This window comes from Corvus cornix, chromosome 4 (genome assembly GCF_000738735.6).
Source record: "Corvus cornix cornix isolate S_Up_H32 chromosome 4, ASM73873v5, whole genome shotgun sequence".
Classification (NCBI taxonomy): Eukaryota; Metazoa; Chordata; class Aves; order Passeriformes; family Corvidae; genus Corvus; species Corvus cornix.
Window position 1 is genome coordinate 60962228 of NC_046334.1, and position 20669 is coordinate 60982896.

Below are 20669 nucleotides of genomic sequence, written 5' to 3' on the forward strand. Positions count from 1 at the left end.
TTGCTTTTGATGACAGGGACATCAGGCTCAGAAGAGCCCTGTCTTGCAGGCTGAGCCAAAACTAATGCCCAGAAGAGAGCAGCTGTAAATCACAGCAATGAATCCATCTTCCAGGGACCCACAAAAGGCACGAATTCATACTGCTGTTCCTGCTCCAGGGATAAGTTTATACTGCCAACCTGTGCCAGTTCAGTTTTGTAGTCCCTTGCTTGACGATTTTTTTCTATATTCCTCTGTTGTGCACTGACACGTTCATATGGCAGCTGATACAACCATCAATGGGTTTTTCTAAACAATTCCAGTGGATAAAATTTCATAGTGGGAAAACAAATGTGGGCATGGATCTGCTGTCCCTCTCGGCAGGCAGCAGAGGGAGCTGCAGGAGCAAAAAGATCAGTCCCTTTGTCTAAGTTTGCAGACCTTGCCCAAGTATCAAAGGTCTCCCAAAATCCAGGCCCACTTACAAGACACAGGTTACTTAGCCCAGGTAATTTTGTTCAAACTCCTCCTACAAGACACTCCTCTGTGACACTTGTTTCTAAAGTGCTGCTTTCACTATTTTGATGACTTTGTCACTAATTTACGTGGCACTCCCAGGCACTGAAGCCCTTAACAGCAAGTGTGAAGAGAGGGCCTGTATCATCTACACGGATAATGTAAAAAAAATGCAACACTAATTGGTATTTTGCAAAAGTTTTGCAGGTGCATTTGCTTTTTACTGTGCCTTTGCTTCTAAGAAGTGCAGGCCCTTCTTCTGCAGCTTGGCAGAATTGGTATAATAAATGATGAAAAGTAAAAACTATCGACCTGCTCATAGGCTTAATTTCAGCTGCCAGTCTCACAGCCTATGCTATTTGCTTGGCTGAAGAAAAGATAAGGTTCAGTCAATTTTTCTCATTACCTGTGCTTGCACAGTGACTTTGTTGCTCAGTGACAAGAAGCAATTTCCAAATAACTCCAGACTGGTACACAGCCAATTGGTTTTCAACAGATAAGCACTGATATAATTCAAAACCAGAGGTGATCCAGTCTTAATCTTCATCATTTCCCAAACTTTTTATTAGACAAAAGAGAAAAGTTTTCTGAGCCATTAATGCTGCTAATACACAGCTCAGCAAATGCACTAACAACAGTTCAGAAATGCCCAATATAATGAAAATCTCTGGCTGACATGCTTTTTTCTCTGCAGTGTAGCAGTTCAGTAGGCAACTTAAAATTCTGTTTTTATTCTGCCTAACCCTCCCTCACAAGAAGCTTGCTCTTTTCCTGAATTTTAACTGAAAGTAAATTCTATCACTATTCCACCTCTCTTCAAAAGCCTTGACAAATAAGGCATTGCTGGACATGAGGCAAGTATGCCAACTGGCAATTGTATCTTCTACCTGCTGATGCTCACGGTGTTAATACTAATTTAGACAAGTTCACAACTGCAACGAGTTCGGTCGTCATTTTTTGAACAAGTCACATACAGTCCATCTGATATGGACTCATAATAGCACAATAACATTAAAAACATGTGCTGCTGTGCTTCCAAAAGTGTTTGGCTACAAAGAAGATTAAATAGGATCTGACATTACCTTATTCCTGATTTTGATGCGCTGGTAAAGATATTCAGGGAAAGGTTTGCGAGGGATGAAGCGGCCCATTCCCTTATTTACGTGCAGATTTCCATCTTCAAACACAATCTTCCCTTGGCTTATGACCACGAGTGGGGCACCATGGCACTCCATTCCTTCAAAGATGTTGTACTCAATAGCCTGAGGATCAACCAACATATTCACTGCAAGACCTCTTTCAATTAGTAACTTACAATAGGTACACTGGCAGTCATAGTTTTAGACAACTGCCATTAAGGTGTGAATAAAATTGTTTTGTATGAAGGAAAAGCAATGCATTTTGATATGAAATTATTTTAAAGGATCTTTCTGATCACATTTTCCTGGATGAGACATTTCATTTCCGTTTTTTATCTTCCATCAAGGATATCACTTGGTTTTGAAAATTTGCTGTATCTACCCAGAGCATTTAGAAGTATGACAGCCCTAATATGAAGGAAAATTGTGACTCAGCTGCTGGATACCCAGAGGATGTGGTCCCACTGTGCATCTGCTGTGACTGTGTAAATGAATTTCAAAGAGGCCAGCACACGTGTTTCTGTCTGAAAAGGCCCAGAAAAGCCCAGGAAAGCCTGAATCTAAATGGGAATGACAGGGCAGGTGGTTATTACTTTCTTGAAAACACAGAAAGGTCCCAAGACAAAGAAATAGAAACTGAATTGCCTAAATTTACTTTTTGAAGGTTTCTAAATGTTTTTTTCCTTTTTAATATAAAAATGCTATACTGGATTTTCAAAACAACTTTTGGAAGAATTCCCCAATACGAAGGAACAAAGCACTGCACAGTAAGGTAAAAACTTTGAGACAGACAACACATAAGATAAAACCTGTCAGAGTCAAAATGAAAGCAACTGTCAGTCACTGGTACTCTGCACTGAGGGCAGAGAAATATGTGGCAAAGCTCTGGAATTAAAGAGAAAATCCCATCCATTAAGCTGATTAGAGCTGTATTATCAAATAATTTAACCATAGTTTAGAATATTGTTAATTTAATCATGCAATTTATAACATCAGGTGCTTTTTCGGTAAGCAAAAAAATGAGCTGGTTTTAAAGTTATCCTCACAGCTTTATTAACCTCAGCTGCAGAGCTGCTGATTCACACCTGTTTAAGATCTGCCACAAGCATGCAAAAATTAAATCATGCAAGGGTATATGCAGAGAGAAAAGAAATCCTTCCTGATCCCAATGCTTCCAACACAGGACTTCAATACTCTCATGTCCTGAAACATTTACCTATTTCAGAACAGGAGTAGGCAGTTACCCCACTCTTCTGTATCCTGTGCTATTGGTGTTCACAAGATTTAGGTCAACAGCTGAAAAGCAACAGTGACATTCCTTTTTTCTTGCTGGTTATCATTTTCTCCTTACCGATTTATGGCTTTTGGCTGTTATAGTCTTCACCTTATCAGGGTCCCAAATAACAACATCAGCATCCGATCCTACAGCAATCCGGCCTTTTCTTGGGTACAGATTAAAGATTTTGGCAGCATTGGTGCTGGTGACAGCTACAAACTGGCTCTCATCCATCTTGCCTGTGGCCTAAAAAACGTGATTTGAGCAAAACATGCTTATGAAATGAGGATTTACTATTCAGAGTACTGAAAGGTCAGGGAGATATTGGAAGGCATGGACTTTACAGAAATGGTGATGTTGCATGAAACAGAGATTGTATCACACAGGACTTTATATACGGCTCTTTACTTGGAAGTTTCAAATAAATGAGTGTGTTTCTCCAGGCATTGCAAAGGACAGCCAAGGAAACCTTAGTGCACATGATACCACCAAGGTGCTCAGCTATCTGAGGTCCCTTTCTCTACACACTGAGGCCTAAGTGTGTTTTGTTACTAGTCCTAGTAATTTCCATTTAAATATTTAAACAATTTTAAAATGGAGAAAGTTATAGGAGTGTTATGAGATGAAACAAAAGATCAAGATTCCAACACTTTTGTGAACAGTTCTTGCAAATTAAGTCCATTCTATTATTATTATTGTCAGACCTATACATCTAAGTAATATAACCAATGATAAAGTCCTTGCCTGGAGAAATGTCATCACCAAGAGAACTTGGTATACAGTCAGTGATGGTAATTGCAACTGTAAGAACAGCTTTTTAATTTCTCAGTATTTTGGGGTCTTCCCTGGCAATGAGCAAGAACAATGTTCTAAAGAACAACAGTGCCAAGCTTTTTAATATTAAATACACACTTATTTCCTGTCCGGTAAAATATAAAGTTTTCAAAGCACAAGCTACTCAGTGGTGCAGGACTGAAAGTTACCACCTGTAAATCTGACGTTGCAGCCCTTCCTGCAGGTTCCTTCCACCGAGGGAGTAACAAAAGAAAAGTATCAGCAGCTGGCTGTGCTTTGCTTGGTTTCCTGCTTTGCTCCTACATGGCAGGTATCTGAAGCTGCTTCTGTGCTTGGCATCTCAATAGCTGTCCCTGAATAAAGTGTTATGAAATACAGTCTGGGAGAAGTGCTCATCAGAGCACTGTAAATACTGCCACTTCCCAGTCTGCAATGTGCATAGGAGCACAATGCAGTGAGTGTGTGAGTGTGCAGGGTTTGCATGTGGAGACAGACAATAGAGGGAGAATATCATTATCCATTAGAATCCATGGAACCATCAAAAAATTCCTGACTTATACCAGCACTCCACTGAAAAGTATGCCAGTATGAATTACGTGCAACGCTCTCCTTCAAAGCATTTCATCATTTAGCCTCAGGCTCGGCTGCCATCCATTTGTAATTTTTCAAAAACGATGAGACACTTCCCAAATTCAAACAATCCATTCATCACGTTTATATGAGGTCCACTTCAAAACCATTAAATTGCTCCAGATACCACATCTCTCAGAAGCATCCGCTCTGACACAAATGGGAAAATAGAGCAGTGGAGTCTGGGAAGCCTCAGGTCTAATAAAACACAATACTGCTGCAGTGTCAGAAGTGAAACACAGCCCTGAGTTTAAAAAACTGGAAGAGGTTTTTGAAATAAGCAATTCACCTCACAGTAGCATTCTCTCAGGGAATTCTCAGAAATATATCAGAAAGTCACTTAAGCAATGGCCAAGAGTCTCTTGGCTTTCATTATTCAGCCAACACTCCATTTTCTTTTAGTCTATAAAAGTACGTAATTACTTACTACAGCCTTGTCCCAGACAACAGTCATCCTTTCCTCAATTCCATTGACCCCTTCAGGAATCATAGTGAAGTTGTCCTTTCCAATGGCTTTCTGGGCAGTGCTATAGGGGCAATGTCCACTTCCCGTCACCTGCAGGTCCCCACTGTGGAGTTAACACACAGAAGGTTTAGACCAGACATCACCAAGGTGACCTTGGTCTCAGACAGGCTGTGAATGGACCTTTCAAGCCTACACACCAGAGACACAGGCTGTAAATCATGCCAACAGCCTTTCCACGTTGGCTACAGATCACCGAGAGTAACAATGGCACTGGACATCTCCACTTTCTCCCAGGAGCACCCTGCACTCCTGGATTACAGCCCCCTCCGGTTCCAGGCTGCTTATCAACAGAGATCAGGCAAAAGCCCACTAACCAGGACAAAGGATTACTCCAGGATTAAGGAAATGATCAGAAGCTTGTATGAAATATCTGCCACTCTAAAGATAAATTAATTCACAACCACTTTAAAAAATAATGGCAAATTTCACAACGCAAAGTCATGACCTTCAGACATGTTCCCCTGTGTTCATTTCTCTCCTGCACATGTATCTTTCTTACAAAACTTACATAAATACTTCTCATCTGACCTTCCAAAACAGAACCAAGAAAAAAAAGAAACTTTTTTATCCGGTAGCTTTCTAATTAAACAACAAAGGCATAGTGCAAGTCAAACACATGCTTTGGATTTATCTGACTTAAGGGTTTTACACAGAAAAAGGCACAGAGAAAAATGCAAAAAGAGCTACCATTTAATAATGCTTTTATTTAAGAAGTTGGGGTTTTCAGCCTAGAGAAATTTTTTTTTTTGCAGAGAGCAGAACTGGATCATAGCTGCTCCCAGGAATGAGGAGGAAGAACATAATCAATATGCAGAATCTTGCAAAAATAGAAAGACAAAAAAGAAGGTTCTCCAATATCCACAGGAAATGTGATATTTTTAGCTCTTGATTAAGCTTACAGGAGGCAAGCACATTAGAACTCACTATAATTTCTCTTCCATCACTCCACAAGGGTGATGTCCCCAAGAGCCTGTCATCCTTTCCTTTAACCAATAATGTAAATTCCAGCTCTGAAACAACTGAATGATTCTGGTCCACAAATCTAGATCCAGAAAGCTAACAAATAGCCAAGTACAGAAGAAAAAAGTGTCATACATGAATAATTCTAATGCCATTTTTTGGGCTGCCACCCCTAATGACTGCTGACAGAGAAGAGTTCTTGGCCTCTCTTCTGGTTCTTCACCATGCTCACAAGCCATCCATCCAGTTTTTAGCAGAAGTCAAACCCATGAACTCAGTACAGAAAAGGCCGCTATGCTTTAGCTACTCCTGATTATTAATGACTGCCTGGTGTTACTCCAAAGGATTAAGCCAATTTCATCAGTTAAACATTCATTTATTTTAATATAACAATAAAGTCAGAAGGTAGCAATGCCATTTCTTCCTTTTTGATGCTCTTCTCATCAGCAAAGCTTCCTGTGGCCTCTCTCTTTCTGCTCTCTGATTGATATAACCATGAAAACCTGACTGTCACAGCCAGGCCCTGTATCACTGCCCACTTCCCAGAGGTTATGCTGTGCTTCTAACACCACACTACTAATTTCTGCACCCGAAAGATAAGAAAGACTTGCTTTCTTAACTCCATATTCCCTCTCCTCTGACATTAATGACATTATTGACATGAACTGCACTCCCCAGTCAAATCAACAGAAGACTTCTGAAACTGGAGTGTGTCACTTGAGAGCTGCCCATCACCTCCTGGGTAACCCCATGGGCACTCCTACTGTCTGGACACGCTCTACTGTCAAATGGTGGATAAGCATCACATCAACTAAAAAATGAGAGACAGGAAGGGATCATCATGAACTAAATGCCAGATCAATACCTTGTCATCTTATTCTTCCCCTTAAACAAGGCTTTCATGGCAAGTTGCATCTTCTGTGTAGCACCAAGATCTCACATTTCTGATTCACAAGAGATGGCACATCACAGCTGCAGTAATGCAGCAGCACACCATGGAAGACCAAAGCTAACTCAGGTTCATGGCCCACAGATGACATGAGGACCAAATCTCATGAGGCAAATTCAATCTGCAAATCCCGTGAGACATGATAGGGTTTTACACATTCAGCTTTCCAGTGGAAAATCAACACTTTCTGTGGAAAAGGGCACAAGCAGTGTGCTGCGTGCTTGCAGAGGAAGGATGTTGTAAGGATTTTTTAATGAATGTAAAATATTGGTATCCAAATCAGCTGTGCAATAGAAATGTGAAATACTGTCTTCACCATCAAACTCGCATAAAATTCCCCACAAATGCAGGGCAGACTGATAAAATATACGGTTCTTTTTTTAGTTTCACACTATAGATTTAAAGTATTAAAACTGAAAGCAGGCTAAGCTGCTGTCATTTAAGATCTTTAAGCCATTTGGAAAAAAAAAAGCCATTTTTGCATGCTTGGAGAATAATGAAAACTTCTGAAAGTCCTCAGTTTGTCTTTCAGATGTTAGTTTTAAAAAGTCATTATTTGGATTTCAATTCTAAAAATGTTCTTGCTATTTTAGCTAATCTGCTTTGACCCACATGCTATTATTTTGGGACTCTCTTCTAGAAAGCATATATGGCCACTCTAACAGAGTAAAGAGTCAAACATTTTGATACACATTTACATGTGCTGGCTAACAGCCTTACCCTCACACAGTGAGCTTCACCCTTTACAGTGCTGATAGTGATGAATCAGACCAAGAAAGTAATTTTTTCTGGGTCCTTGTTTGGAACAAAAAGCTCATTTATGGAAAAACATTTTTGCCATCAGACTGCCAGAAGAGAACAAGCTGCTGTGTATTCTTACCAGAGCCACACGTAACTCAGAGCTCAACTGCAGCATCTTTAGAGCAGTTGAGTTAAAGCATGGGTGGGCTCTGGTGGGCTGCACAGCCTGACCCACCGTGCGCAAGGGGAGATGAGGCACTGACTGATGGCATCTTCCTGTCACATGTGTGTGCCCACCCACCTCCCAGGCAGCTGCTCTAAAGATGGTCACTTTCAAGGTTCAAATTCCACTGCTCTGTCTAGAGCACTGGAAACCCCAGAAAGGGGAGGCAGCAGATGAGGTGGGTGCCACCACAGGAAGGTAAATAAGGATTTGAATGGTAAGTTGAGTTCCTCACTCCAGCCCTAGCAATCTATCCTGGTGGGGTTTCAGCTGTGAATTTTTTGTATCATTTCAGAGCAGATGGTCTTTTGCTTAAGCTGAAGTTGGCTACAAGCAGGAAATACTTTCAGACATGGGTTTACAGTCTGGGTTTCTGGCAAGGCATTGCTGATATCTTCTTTTCTATAGGAGAAAGACACTTCTTCCTCTGCTGTTCACATTCCTTTCACCTATCCAGTGATTAAAGTCTCCCTGCCAATCTGAAGGCAGTCAGCTCACATCCCTGGCCTGTCAAGTGATGGCCTTCAGTCTCCAGCTGTCTCCACCAAAGTCCCTGACAGTGTCCTTTGTGATCCACTCTGACCTCTTTCTCCTGACATACCTGCTCTGCATGTACCACTTATCTTTGCCGTCTTCCAGCTGGAGGACCCTGGAGCCCATAAAGACACAAGGCAAGCTAAAAATAACAAGGCTGCAAGAACTGGACACAAGTAAACATGTACAATTTTGGTCCCTCCCAGATGGAAGGCAAACTACCAAGTCAGAAGTTTTCAATATGCAGGAGATAAACTGATGGAACTCTGCTACAACCACAAGTTAGTTTAGGACAAGCCAATTTTCAGAAGAACTCACAGTAGAGAGCCCTGCACCAGCTTTGACATAAATTGCCCCAAGAAATTGCTCTTGTTTCTAGGTATCTCTGTATTCAGGAACACCCCTCATTTCAGGAGCTGTGCTTGTCAAATATGACTGGGGCTTAAAACTGAGTCTGTTCTCAAAGATGGGGTCTATCCACCAGGCTGCTGCTTATGCTGGACAGTGAGGATGCCATCCCATCATATATCAACAATTCAGCTAAAGAAAATTGAGAACTAGGAAGAAAGCCAGTTTGAAGTCCTGACAATCTAGTTGTATACCTAGGCATCACTTGAAAAGCAGAAAGAAAAATAGTTAATTCCTCAACAGCCTCTCTGTCAAGCCAACCAGCAACTGGAGTGTCCATGACTGCTCACTTGATTGACATCCTAAGCATGAGGATACAACTATCCCTGGTTTTCTATGTCTCTTCTCTGCTGTTTCATGTATGAGACTGGTCTAAAGGAAACCAGGCTGATCCCTAGATGCTTCATCCCATGTGGCTTTTGCACTTGTCTCACCATCAGCCTGTAAAAAAAAAAAGGAAGTCTTACCATGCTAAGAGCGAATTTAAGTGGTCTGGAGTGGTAGGGTCAGGGCTCAGAGGTGGTGAGGTCACAAAAGCTGCAGCCTTGGCCCAGTTTTTGCTCCAGTAATGTGTCCCATCTGTCCCCAAGCTGGCAGTGATCGGCTCTCCAAAAACAAGGGGACCTTGAGAAAGCAAGGATATACAGGAACTAATTACAACCCACTCTCTCCTCAGCATATGACACTGCTTGCTGCATGCAGCCATGTATAATTCACGCATTGCTACATGGCTAGCACAGCTCCTAGAAAATTAAACAGCCCTGGCTTTGTCTGTATGATAAAAAATTAATCAGGAGTCTCTCTGAGTTCTACATGCTTTTGATCAGCCTATTTACAAATCTTTCGTTCTAATCCAGACGGAGACAGTTCAGACCTGCTTTTAATTTGTACTGTTTTAATCACAGCCATGTTCTCTCTGTTGCTCCAATTCAGAGTGCACTGGATGGTGGATCACTTCAGCAGACAGATGCCTTTTTACTACTCCCAGGATGGGCACAGCACCAGCAGATAGCAGCATATGGTCCCCAGCAGCACACTCCAAGCCTCCAAGAATACAAATATCAAGACAATAATTTGCTCTTTGGCTTTCCCATATTGCTCACAAGCTTTGTAGTCCCAGCAAGTAGAACAGCCCTGACTTGCAAACGCAGCTTTGGAAGCAGCTGCCTTTAGGCTCACAAGGCCCTTTTGGGTGCTCTGTAACCTGGATCCCACCACAGCCCCAGCAAGCAGGGCCAAACTGCAGTGTACATCAGAGGGCATCAGCTTCCAGCAGCAAGGCCAGGAGAGAGCTCCAAGCATCTCTAACAGCAGGGTCACTGCCCAAGCCACATCTCAGAGTGCAACAACCTGAAATACTGGTATGGAGGATGTGCTAGATCCCATTAGGAATTAAGTATCACCCTCCCATGAACAGAGATAAAGCAGACTAAAGGAAAAGAGCAAAAGGGAAAACAATATAGAGAAGAGTTACAATTCAGTCTTCAAGAGGACAGTGTGAGGGAACAGCTCCTCAACTTAAAAATATTAAAGGATTTCCCCTCATCCTTCCCAGCGATAAATATTTAGTCTGTGGTGGTGCTACCATTCTTTGGTAACATCTCCCTATAGCCTGTCATTTGGGTCAAGATGTACAGGTTTTTTCACTGAGCTTCTATTCAACAAAAAGAAGAGTTTGGGGGAGCAAAGGAAGTCACTTACCTCTCTTCCTGGCCAGTGCAATGATATCAGCTGCACTCTTGCTCATCACCTTGGTGATGTACACTGGGCAGTTTATTCGACTGGCAATCGTGATGGCACGGAAAACTGCTTCTGCTTCAAGCTGAGCAAAACAAGGAGGGAAAACTTAACTGCGAAAGCGGTCTGAAGAAAAAATGAACTGGAGGACTAAGCCATATTTCTAACTGTTCAACAACAACTCTCCAGGGCTTGATTTTACTTTTTCCATAGAGAGAGAGAGAGAGACAAAGCGCTGGGAAACAGGGAGCTAACCCAACCTCAAACACTTGGCACTAGCAGTAACGACAGCCAGGCTGTACTCACTAGCAGGGTACAGCTGCCCCAGCACAAACACACCTCCCTGGCTCCCTGCACCCCAGGAAAGGTCATGTCCAAGCAGCTTATGCAGCTCCTCCTTACCTCCCTCCCACCTTCCTTCTTCAGACTCCTACCCTTGCAGTTGGAAGGAGAACAAAGCAAGAAAACTTTGCCCCTGCTCGGAGACAAACTCTGAACTCTCTCCGGCAGCTTACCCTAATCTTTACATAACGGTGACAGTGAATGTATAGAATTCTCAAACAGCAGCTTCAGCACTATGGACTGAATTTAGCCCATAATCCATAGAAGCCTTTGAAGCAGCGCCCAGTAAGTCCCCACTGTCAGCAAGCATAGAGGCAATCTCCTCCAAGGGAGCCATCTGGGACGTAGGCACACAAAGCAAGCATCTTCAGATGGAGGAGCAGTGTTTCCCAGCAGTTCTGGAGACTCCTTTCCCCAGCCATCAGTTTTATACCAGATCCTTCCCAGATGGACTCACAGTATTGGCATTTTAATACCAAAAACGCTGTTGTAACTGAAAATAGTGACTCGGTGGTAGAGAAATTTCTGTGCAAGTTTTTCTAGAAAAGTTGAGCAACTTCGGCGTTCCAAAACCACATGGCTTAATCTTTTACAGTTTTGTAAAATATTTTTCCTTACATCAGACTGCTTCAGGTTGTCCTAGGACTTGTATCAAAACATTTGCTCTAGAAACCCCAAATGCACCTTTAGAAGAGCAGAGCCTCTGTACCTCAGCACTAGAGCTGAGAAAAATTCATTTCTGGAAACTGCAAATGCAGATTTTCCTTAGGCCCTTATTCTCATTAAAAAGAAACAACTCAATCCTTTTAGAGTATTTTTAGTAGAAGTTGAACAGCAAAATGAAGAAGTACATAAACAGTTCAATAGAAGAATGTGACCAATTAAGCTGATTCCTTTTGCCTTGGGGAGAAGTTAAATAAAGATCTGCAAACCACAACAATCTCTTGAAGTTCAGCCTCAAACCCCCAGGACCGTGTCTCTTTAGTCTTCTAGGAAAGCAGTCACTTCCCACTACCACCCTCCACATCCCATTAACGGTCTGAGCTGTGTACATTAAGGGACATTCTCACGTCTCCACATTTTCCTTGTCATTAAATAAACCCTTCCCAGATGCCTGAGATGATCCAAACCAGGGCCCAGATTTTATTATAAGGGAGTTGCATAAAATGAGCTGCCTCACAGCATCTTTCCATTCTCATGTATTTGCATCTCTACAGCCTGCATTTCTGACACCAATGTATCTGCCAGCATGAAAGCAGATCTATACGTGGGTGTATGCATATGCACAGTATAGATGTGCACATGCATCTCATAGGAGGTTTTCACCCAAAGCATTTTAATAAATGCAGTTACTCTGAGACCTAACCCTCAAGCTCCACTGCTGATTTTTAGCCTGATAAGCCCATTTTTTTGTCACCTCAAATCAAAACAAAAAGGTCACACTTAAAAACTACATGGACACCTGTGCGCAGGGCAGCAGGAGCTGAGACTCCTGAATGTACAAGGACATGTTTATCCCTGGACTAAGGGAATGTATACCTGCTGCAGCATCCAAAGGGCTTTTCAGGCAAACAAACAAGCTGAAAGGACATGGACTTTTCAGACTTTGAGTAGTACTGGAAGAGGCAGTGGAAGAAGCAGACTGCTGCCTTCCCTGATGCACCCATCCATTGTCTGCACATAGAGAAGCCAAGCACCGACACCACGTGTTTGACAAAATACTTCCACAAATGACAAAATGAGCGAAGTCTCTTACCTCTTCTGGTCTGCTCAGGGCATGTCCCTCAGGTCCAGTGATTCCCATCTCCAGAATACGCTTTTGTTCCTGCAACATAAGGGATAAATGCTGACCCACCTCCACGCGGTGTCCTCGGGGAGATCAACAGCCATAAGGTCTGACTGCCCCTTTTAGTGTCACTGTAAACGCAACTGCAAAAGCCACGGAACACTGAAAACACTGGCTCTAAACTGGACCCACGCCACACCAGCACAGCCAGCACTGGTCTCTGCCATGTGACTGAGCATATTTGTGCCCCAAAACATTGAGCTGCACCATCAGAAATTTCCTCTGCCCTCCAGACAGTCCTACTTGACACCACAACACCAGCCCAAGGAATGGGCTTCAACCAATACACTAAATAGTAATTATGGGTACTTCCAGCCTGCCATTCCTTATTTACTTGCTCAAGTTCCTCCCTGGTTGCAATCCACAAAGCACTTTCTCAAACTTTCACCATTGCTGACACTTTGAGTTTTCTTAAGACTTTATTCCTACACAGTGAATCACTAAAATTATGATTTTATAAAGCAAAACAGTGCCCTCCAGTTGCAAGGGCACCGTTTCCCCATCAAAAAGCCCATCTCAGGACCAATAGGGGTTTGTCAGAAAAAAAATTCTGTGCTATCCAAATTCATAGCAGTGAGATAATTTATTTTTAAATAGACAGAAAGCTTCACTTAATTTAAATCTGAACAGTGGTGTTGGAGTAAATTTCCCTTTTTGCAGAAACTGGTGGTCAACCCCTTTTCATCTGAGGTGGGTCCAGGCCTGACAGCAGAGCAGAAGTGGAACCAGAGCTGCTGCTGTACCTCTGGCCCTGGCCTGCCCTGCCCACAGGGCTCTAATGAGCCCAGCTCAACGATGTAATGGCTCTGTGACACAGACAAATGTCCCCTAGAGACCAGGATAAAGTTACTGAACATATTTGAATGTGTCAACTAATAAATATCTGATCCCAGCTCCCTGAGGGTGAAAAGCTCACACATTACCAACATACTCCAGTAAAACTGAACAAGGTAAAATTCATATATACTTTAGCCTTCACTGCAATCAATCAAGGCTGAACAGGCAGTAACAGGAACATATTAATCTGACTGTGTAAGAACATTTTGGTTAGAAAAACATAAGGTTTCACAGGTATTCTTAAAAACAGCTGTTCTGGATCATTAATGCACCAGCTCCGAACAGTGCCAGTTAAAGACGTCAGATAATTAAAATACAGAAATAAAATGAAGTTACAACCATATAAAAAATAGCAAGTTGACACAGAATAGATACACAAAGTAGGACAGACTTGCATCTTGAAGGAAGTAATAAAATCAGATCATATGATAAAAGGCCACTGTAAAAGGACTTGATAGTGCTAATAAACTAGAATATTTGTTTGACAAGATCAAATTTGTATTTTCACACAGAACAGTCCTAAAAAACCTATGTGCAGGCAGCTTTCTTTTCACTATCCAAATAATTCTTCTAAATAAAAGCATAGAGAAAGACAGATTTTATGAAACATGGCAATGGTGAACAAATATGGTGATGTATAACATAATTTACATTTATTTACCACTTCCTCTTTTCCTAATAATGTTTCTGTCCTGTTTGTTCATATTCGATGGCTGTATATTAAGGCTGATCAGAGAAAAATGTAAATGAAATAGATTTCTATCAAAAATGCAATTCCATGAGTGTGCTTTGATTTTAATAGGCAATGTATCAAAACACCACACGTGCCATTTGATTTGTTTTATTTGCCATTCCGACAGTAATATTGACTTAACCATGCTTATTATTAGTCATTTTAATTCTACTGGATATTTTATGTTGTATTAAAACTATAAATTATGTATTTAATACTTTTTATTCATGCTAAACTTCACAAGAAATCAGCTTTTTTCCTCTCTTGAATTCAAATGAGGGTTGTCACCTAGTTTCAGTGGGGGAAGGACATGACTGCACTGTATGTGCCTGCTGACTCCTTACTAGTAACTTTTGATCCCAGTGGTTATTTTGGCCGAACTCAAAGTTAAAAGCAAAAGGCAGATCTCAAAGAGAGTAAATTCTAACCGGGCAGATGGAGGTGTGTCTTTCCCACAGAGGGAAAAACAAAATACACCCAAGACAAGAGTTCCTACACATTGCCAAATGACTTAAACATTCCCTTGAGGTTCTCCCTTAGCCATGAGACAAGGTGGGTTGCCTTGTCCAGATCTCAAAGACAGCTTTAGCTGCTGTAATTTCCTTGTCAGCTCTGCAGCCCAGTCCTTAGCAGATAAGCCAGCAGATAAGCAGCTCAGCAGATAAATCAGATGGCTCACTCAGAGCCTCACCGACCTAAGAGGGGCTCGATGCACGTACAAGGGATCAGAGGAGTGAGACATCTCTGCAACAGTCTTCAAAGATTCATCTGTCACAAATGTAGCATCATAACAACACCCACCCAAACCTGCCCCTTCTGTTTTATAGGGAAATCCTGGCCTCTGAAAGACCAGAGGGAGGTTTACTATCAACTGCTGTCCTTGGCTTGCCTCTTTCCATGTTTCCACGTGCTGTGGCACCGATCAGAGCATGGCACAGTCCAGAGGGAGGACAGCGGCTCCCAGGGCACCTGACCTGCAAGGACTGCCCTGGAGATCCAGGACGCTTTAATGGAACATTCTGACCTTGAGCCCAGCTTCCTGTTTCTGACATGCCTCTTCTAAGAGCATGGATTACACTTAAACACATATTTTTGAAATGTCTACAAGATCAGAGTAGTTCTTATTCTCAAACTTCAGAGATTTACAAGAATATTCTCAAAAATAAATAGGTCTATGAGCTTTAATACCCGTTCCAAACACACTGTGCTGCTTATGCTGATAACTGCAGCAAAAGATGTTCATATAAAGCTTTCAGATCCACTTTTTGTACCCAAAATCTGTGAACAAGGCTTTACATTGTTCCACTTTGCTTGCATCTGCTGGATTCAGAAGAAATCTTGCCGCCTTCTGCCCCCCTTATCTAGTCCTCATCTACTGCCAAGGCAAGGAGCTGCCTGGGATCATGGCCCTATCTCAAGGATGCTCTGCCAGTTAATGGAAAAGGGCCTCCATTCTCTCATCCCAGGCTTTATACCAGCAGTGTACAGGGCATCAGGCTCAATTAAGGCTCTTTCTAGGGTGTTCCTTTCTTCCTATCCATTCTCTGACTGGCCTATTTTACTTCTCCTCTTGTATCTATCATCTCACAAAGTGAAGTAAAAATGATGGTTCACTCACCTGAGCTATCAAGTCTCCATTTTCAGCATGGACCAGGATAACAGCCCCAAGACTCTTTAGAAAGGTAAAGGCTTCATAAAGCTGCAGGTAGATAAAAGAAAGAAACACTGCTGAATAAGGAAAACACATTACTTAGCACTCAGACCTCCCTATTCACCTCGGTTTTGTACCTTCTATGCTGGTAATTATATTGGTGAATAGCAAATGGTCTCTTTTCTACACAGAACCTGAGCTTCACTGATGGGTGTTGACTTACCCACCCCTGTACACCCCAGCTGCACCAAGACAGGGTCGACAGCCCCAGGCAGGGCTGGATTTCCCTGGGACAGAGTCTGCCCCAGCCCCTGCACTGCAGGGCCACCTCACCATGCCTCCCACACAGGCCTACATTTAGTGACCCTCTTTTCTGTAGTTTTAGCAAATGTAAAATTGAATTATTGCCATATACTACAGACACTTTTAGTATGGCTAGAACATCTCTTTTCTGAAGTGCAGACATTTTGCACCATCTTCTTAGATCAGTCATTGTTGAGCTTTCACCAACATCTTTAATTCTGCAGTTAGAAGTTGCAATATTTTCTCTAGAGCATCCTTGGTTTTTTAATTGCTTTCTAAGATTCAACACCCATCCACAAAGAAAGGCAGTAGTTGATCCTGTTGCTTTTACTGGTAATTTCTGAGCACACATCTACTGAAATACAGTTTCCTTTCCAAAAGGTATTCAGCTTATGTGTTCCTTTTTTAAACCAGACTTCAGTAACATGGGAGCCCAGTTTTCAAACACAGATTAAATATTGAAGACATAGGTTCTTCAGTGTCTACTTTTGCACTAGGGCACTTCAGGCCCTTGTGAATGGGCCTGAATGGGCCTAGTTGAAAGGGCTGCAAGACACTTAAACAAGGTCTTGACATTTAAACAAGGTAACAGCCATTAGTCCAGCCACACATTACACATTTTGATGTATTCCTCTTGGCAATTCCAACAGGGAGTTGAATTTAACAGGCACTGCCTCTCAGAGAATAGTTATAAATTATTATGTTTAAAATTCCAATTAAAACCACATGTATTGGAAGTGTAACAACAGTTATTTAAGAGACTAAGAGCTGTAGCTCTGGGACTAAGTAAGAAAGAAACATTTTCTCAACTGAATAAGCAAACATTATTATTACTAACAGGTGCCATTGTCCATTTACAGTGGCCTGATGGGTATGAATTGGAAAGCTGAAGAGTCTGGAATCTGTAATGAGCTCTGGACAAACAAGCTCATTATTATCTCCAGCCCTAATGAGAAAAGGCCACCTCCCCCAAGGAGCAACTCCATTTAGCTGCTTATAGCAACCAAGAAACTCTTGAAATTTCAGAATTGCCACTGCCTCGAGTGCTTCATCTTTTTCTCCCTCTCTGACCTAGAGTTCTCAAAAGGTACTGCAAAATAAAACAAGAGAAATCCTGAGCAGAGCTGAGTGGCTGCAACGTTGGGAGACACCAGAAGATCTCTACGGAAGGGGAATTTCATACACTTGAAGAAACACATGCAGGTGTTCTACACAGCTCAGCACTGACCCTCCAGAGAGCAGGTCACCACAGCACATTTCTCCCATTGCCAATCAGGCCAGTGAGAATGTTCCTCTGGGATTCAACCTCAGCAACTCCTCAAGTGTTGGGAGATGAGAAAAGAGAGGACAGATCACAGCAATGAAAAGCATTCAGAGCAATACCTGGCTGTCGGACATTTGGTAGAGATCTTTGTACGCCATGTAGACTTGAAAAGAGTTCACACCTGTTCCAAGACAAAATTCAAAGGTGTTGCCATGTAAGTGTATTCTTAAATTGTATTTAAACAAAAACTTCAGGAAAAGTAAGTAATAGGGTATGTCTGGACTAGACTTTTCACCAGCAACTGCCAAAAATCAAGCATGGCTTCACAGCTGCATTGCAGCAGCTAGGACTAGAAGCTTGGATGCCCTCTTCTCTGGGGGAATTTGTTGGGATGCTGTGGGTAGCCTGTGTTCATCCCTGGAGTAACCCAGCCACCACTGCAAACAGGATTGCTTGTAGCCAACTCAGACAAGCAACGGTGGCTAAAGCAAGCATGTAAAGTTTGTGACATTTAAAAACCTTGTGTAAGGTTCTGTGAATCACTGTTTTTCTTTTTAGGTTTCCTTAGCTAATCAGGAAAACATTTCAGCTTGATATAAACTGTGCTTTTTGGTAGATAAAACTTCTAGTTAGGTTCCCCCAAAGTGCTGAGAAGATGTAGGAACTGTGTATCTGAATGTGCATACAGACTTCCTTTTTCTTGACCTTACACTCCAAAGCGCCCAGCTTAGCTGATGGTAGAAACTGGGAAGGAGTAGAAACAAAGCCTGAAACCAGTTTTATAGGCAGCTCACCACACCTCTCTTTCTGCCTTCCAAAGATGGAAGAATTTATGCTGGCAGCCATAAAAAAACAAGGAAGATGACAGTTCCAAATTTCAGAAATCCTTTAGAAATGCTATCCATAAGAGTGCCAGTTGTCAAGAATCCCCTGTATTCAAATCCCTACAAGTATTGCTATTTATTTCAAAGATTTGGTTATTTACACAGCTTTGTATTCTTACAGAATGAGAATTACAAATGTCTTCTGTTCATCTATGTACATATTAATTCATATTAGTTTATTTATTTGCCTTACTCTTTAGTCTACTGACAAGATCCCCAGTTTGGTCCAGGGACCAATATTGTAGTTTTCTAGCTTAAAAGAAAAGTAAATTTTAAACTATTTAAGCTGTATATGCTGCATTTCAAAATGGCTATGATAAAAACTGTGTTTCCTGGGGCAAGAAGAAAAAGAAAGAGATCTGTTCATGTTATTCATGTTGTCTACACAAAATGAATAAGGCTCTCTGATGAAGATATAACTCCTTCAGGAGTCTAGAATGAGCAAATACATCCTCAGGCAGAGGGTATGACTGCTCACACACACATAGAATTCATTTATTCACAATTACAGGACTAAAATACCCCAGGATACATGCAGGACAAAACGCTGAAATGATCCCTGGTATTATGTCTTCCTGCTAAGTCCAGGCAGCTCAGAGAGATACACAAAGCAGGAGCTGGCCCCTCCTAGCTGACTTCCACACCAAGCAAATCCAGCCTGTAAGCCCATCCTTTCTTCTTCTTTTCCTATTTATCAAGTTCTCAGAAAATGCATATGGCCTTTACTAGCTGTAATCCCTCCATCTATTCCTCATTACAGTCTCAAAGTACTCAGTCCCTTCTTACTCTACAACCTAAGCTTGACTAGGCCTTCCCTGAGGCCGGTGTTTGCAGCCTCCCACCCTCAGCCCCGTCTTCCTCAGACTGCTCACAGCAGCACCCAGCACATCCATCCTACCTGCCTTAGGGGAAAGCTCAATTTTCTCTCCATGAACCCATCCCATGTGGGGTCAGATGTCAGCTGCACCCAGAAGCCACCTTTCTACGGGGCTGCTCATGCACACACCAAGCAATGAGGATGAGTTAGGCCTGGTCTGAGCCATGCCAGCTGGCCTCAGTGATGGCACAGGACTGACCTCTCATACACATTTCGCTGTAAGCCAAGAGCTGGGTTACCGATCGCTCTCCCTTATCCACTAGGGTCTAGCCAAAGGTAATTCATTCCACCACAGTCCTGCAGGAGATAAGGCAGCTTTCTCTGAGTACTATGGTTGGAAGACATACACTGACCCAAATAATATGTATTTTCATCCTTTCTCTTTTATTGCCTTTGTATCTTCTTAGGCCCTCTTCTGACCTTGATAAAATGACCGAGTTTTACTCTCACTCTCTTTAATGTTCTCCCTGAAATTAATGGGATTAGAAGGGATCCCAGTAGGGATCCTGCCATAGGATCTTGAGCCTGCTCACAGTGCGGAAGTAGAGTTCTCCCATGTAAACACACATTCACACCCTCAGCTACCACCAGATATACACACAGCAGAAGAGCATTTCAGGGGCTGCCTGTACAGCTAACAGGAGAGATGGTGGGAACAATCCTGCCTTGCAAAGAGAGCACCCGTACCAGACACCAAGATAAATAACACAAATTTACATATACAGGTATCCAAGATTAGACTCCTTGCCCTGGCCTGGTTCCTTGACCTACTCATTGGAATTATGCAGCTTTTCACAAGCCCTGGTCCATGGCCTATTGACCTTAATGCTTAACATCTGTTACACACTACATTCTTGTTAACGTCCTACTTGCTCTCACACCACGGGCACTCAACAGAATCCTCTCCAAATTTTAGGCAGGACTACAGGTTTTTTTGAACAGTGACAAAGTCAAAGGAACCAGTGAGGCCCCTGTCAGCCAATTTCAGGCTCTTGCTCCTTTGCATATACTGAAAAAGCCCAATACCAAAATAACAGCTGAAATGCTACAAGCCTGAGTGTTTATAATTAATATTTGACTCTACAAAATCTCCGGGCCCTTCCAAAGCCTGTGTCTCCTTAAATTAGCTTTGTATTGATTTAAAACTGATTAATTGTTCAATTATACCTCATGACAAGGCACCTCAACAGCCACTCTGTGAGCTCCCCTGTTACTCATGCTGATTGCATTAGGCACATGTAGCACTGAAACACAATGAGCTGAGCCCTGTCACTCAGCTAACTCACCCCTAATCAGCCGAGAACCAATTCAATCCAGATTCCCAGCTGATGAAAACCAGGGTCACTCCACTGACATCAAGTCTATTTGCACCAGCTGGCTCAAATGTTTCCAATTATCAGGAAATATTACCCGTTAATTTGAAAGCCCTTGCCATGCTGAATTATTTCCTATTGTGCTTGTGCTTTCATACCCACCCTTACCTTGTGTCTCCTAACATGTGAGAGTAACTCACACTGCC

At 42.2% G+C, this 20669-nt stretch overlaps 1 protein-coding gene across 2 annotated transcripts in view; it reads right to left on the reverse strand.

Moving 5' to 3' along the window:
• The window catches only part of CRMP1 (collapsin response mediator protein 1), a 50619-nt gene that overhangs the window by 3824 nt on the left and 26126 nt on the right, over positions 1-20669 (reverse strand). For both annotated transcript variants that reach the window (XM_039550999.1, XM_039551000.1), the window contains exons 5-12: positions 17509-17570; positions 15790-15870; positions 12512-12580; positions 10378-10498; positions 9144-9300; positions 4763-4904; positions 2986-3156; positions 1578-1757 (exon numbers count right to left, since the gene is read on the reverse strand). In XM_039550999.1, coding sequence (XP_039406933.1) covers positions 1578-1757; positions 2986-3156; positions 4763-4904; positions 9144-9300; positions 10378-10498; positions 12512-12580; positions 15790-15870; positions 17509-17570 — 983 coding nt within the window. The remainder of the gene's footprint in view (positions 1-1577; positions 1758-2985; positions 3157-4762; positions 4905-9143; positions 9301-10377; positions 10499-12511; positions 12581-15789; positions 15871-17508; positions 17571-20669) is intronic.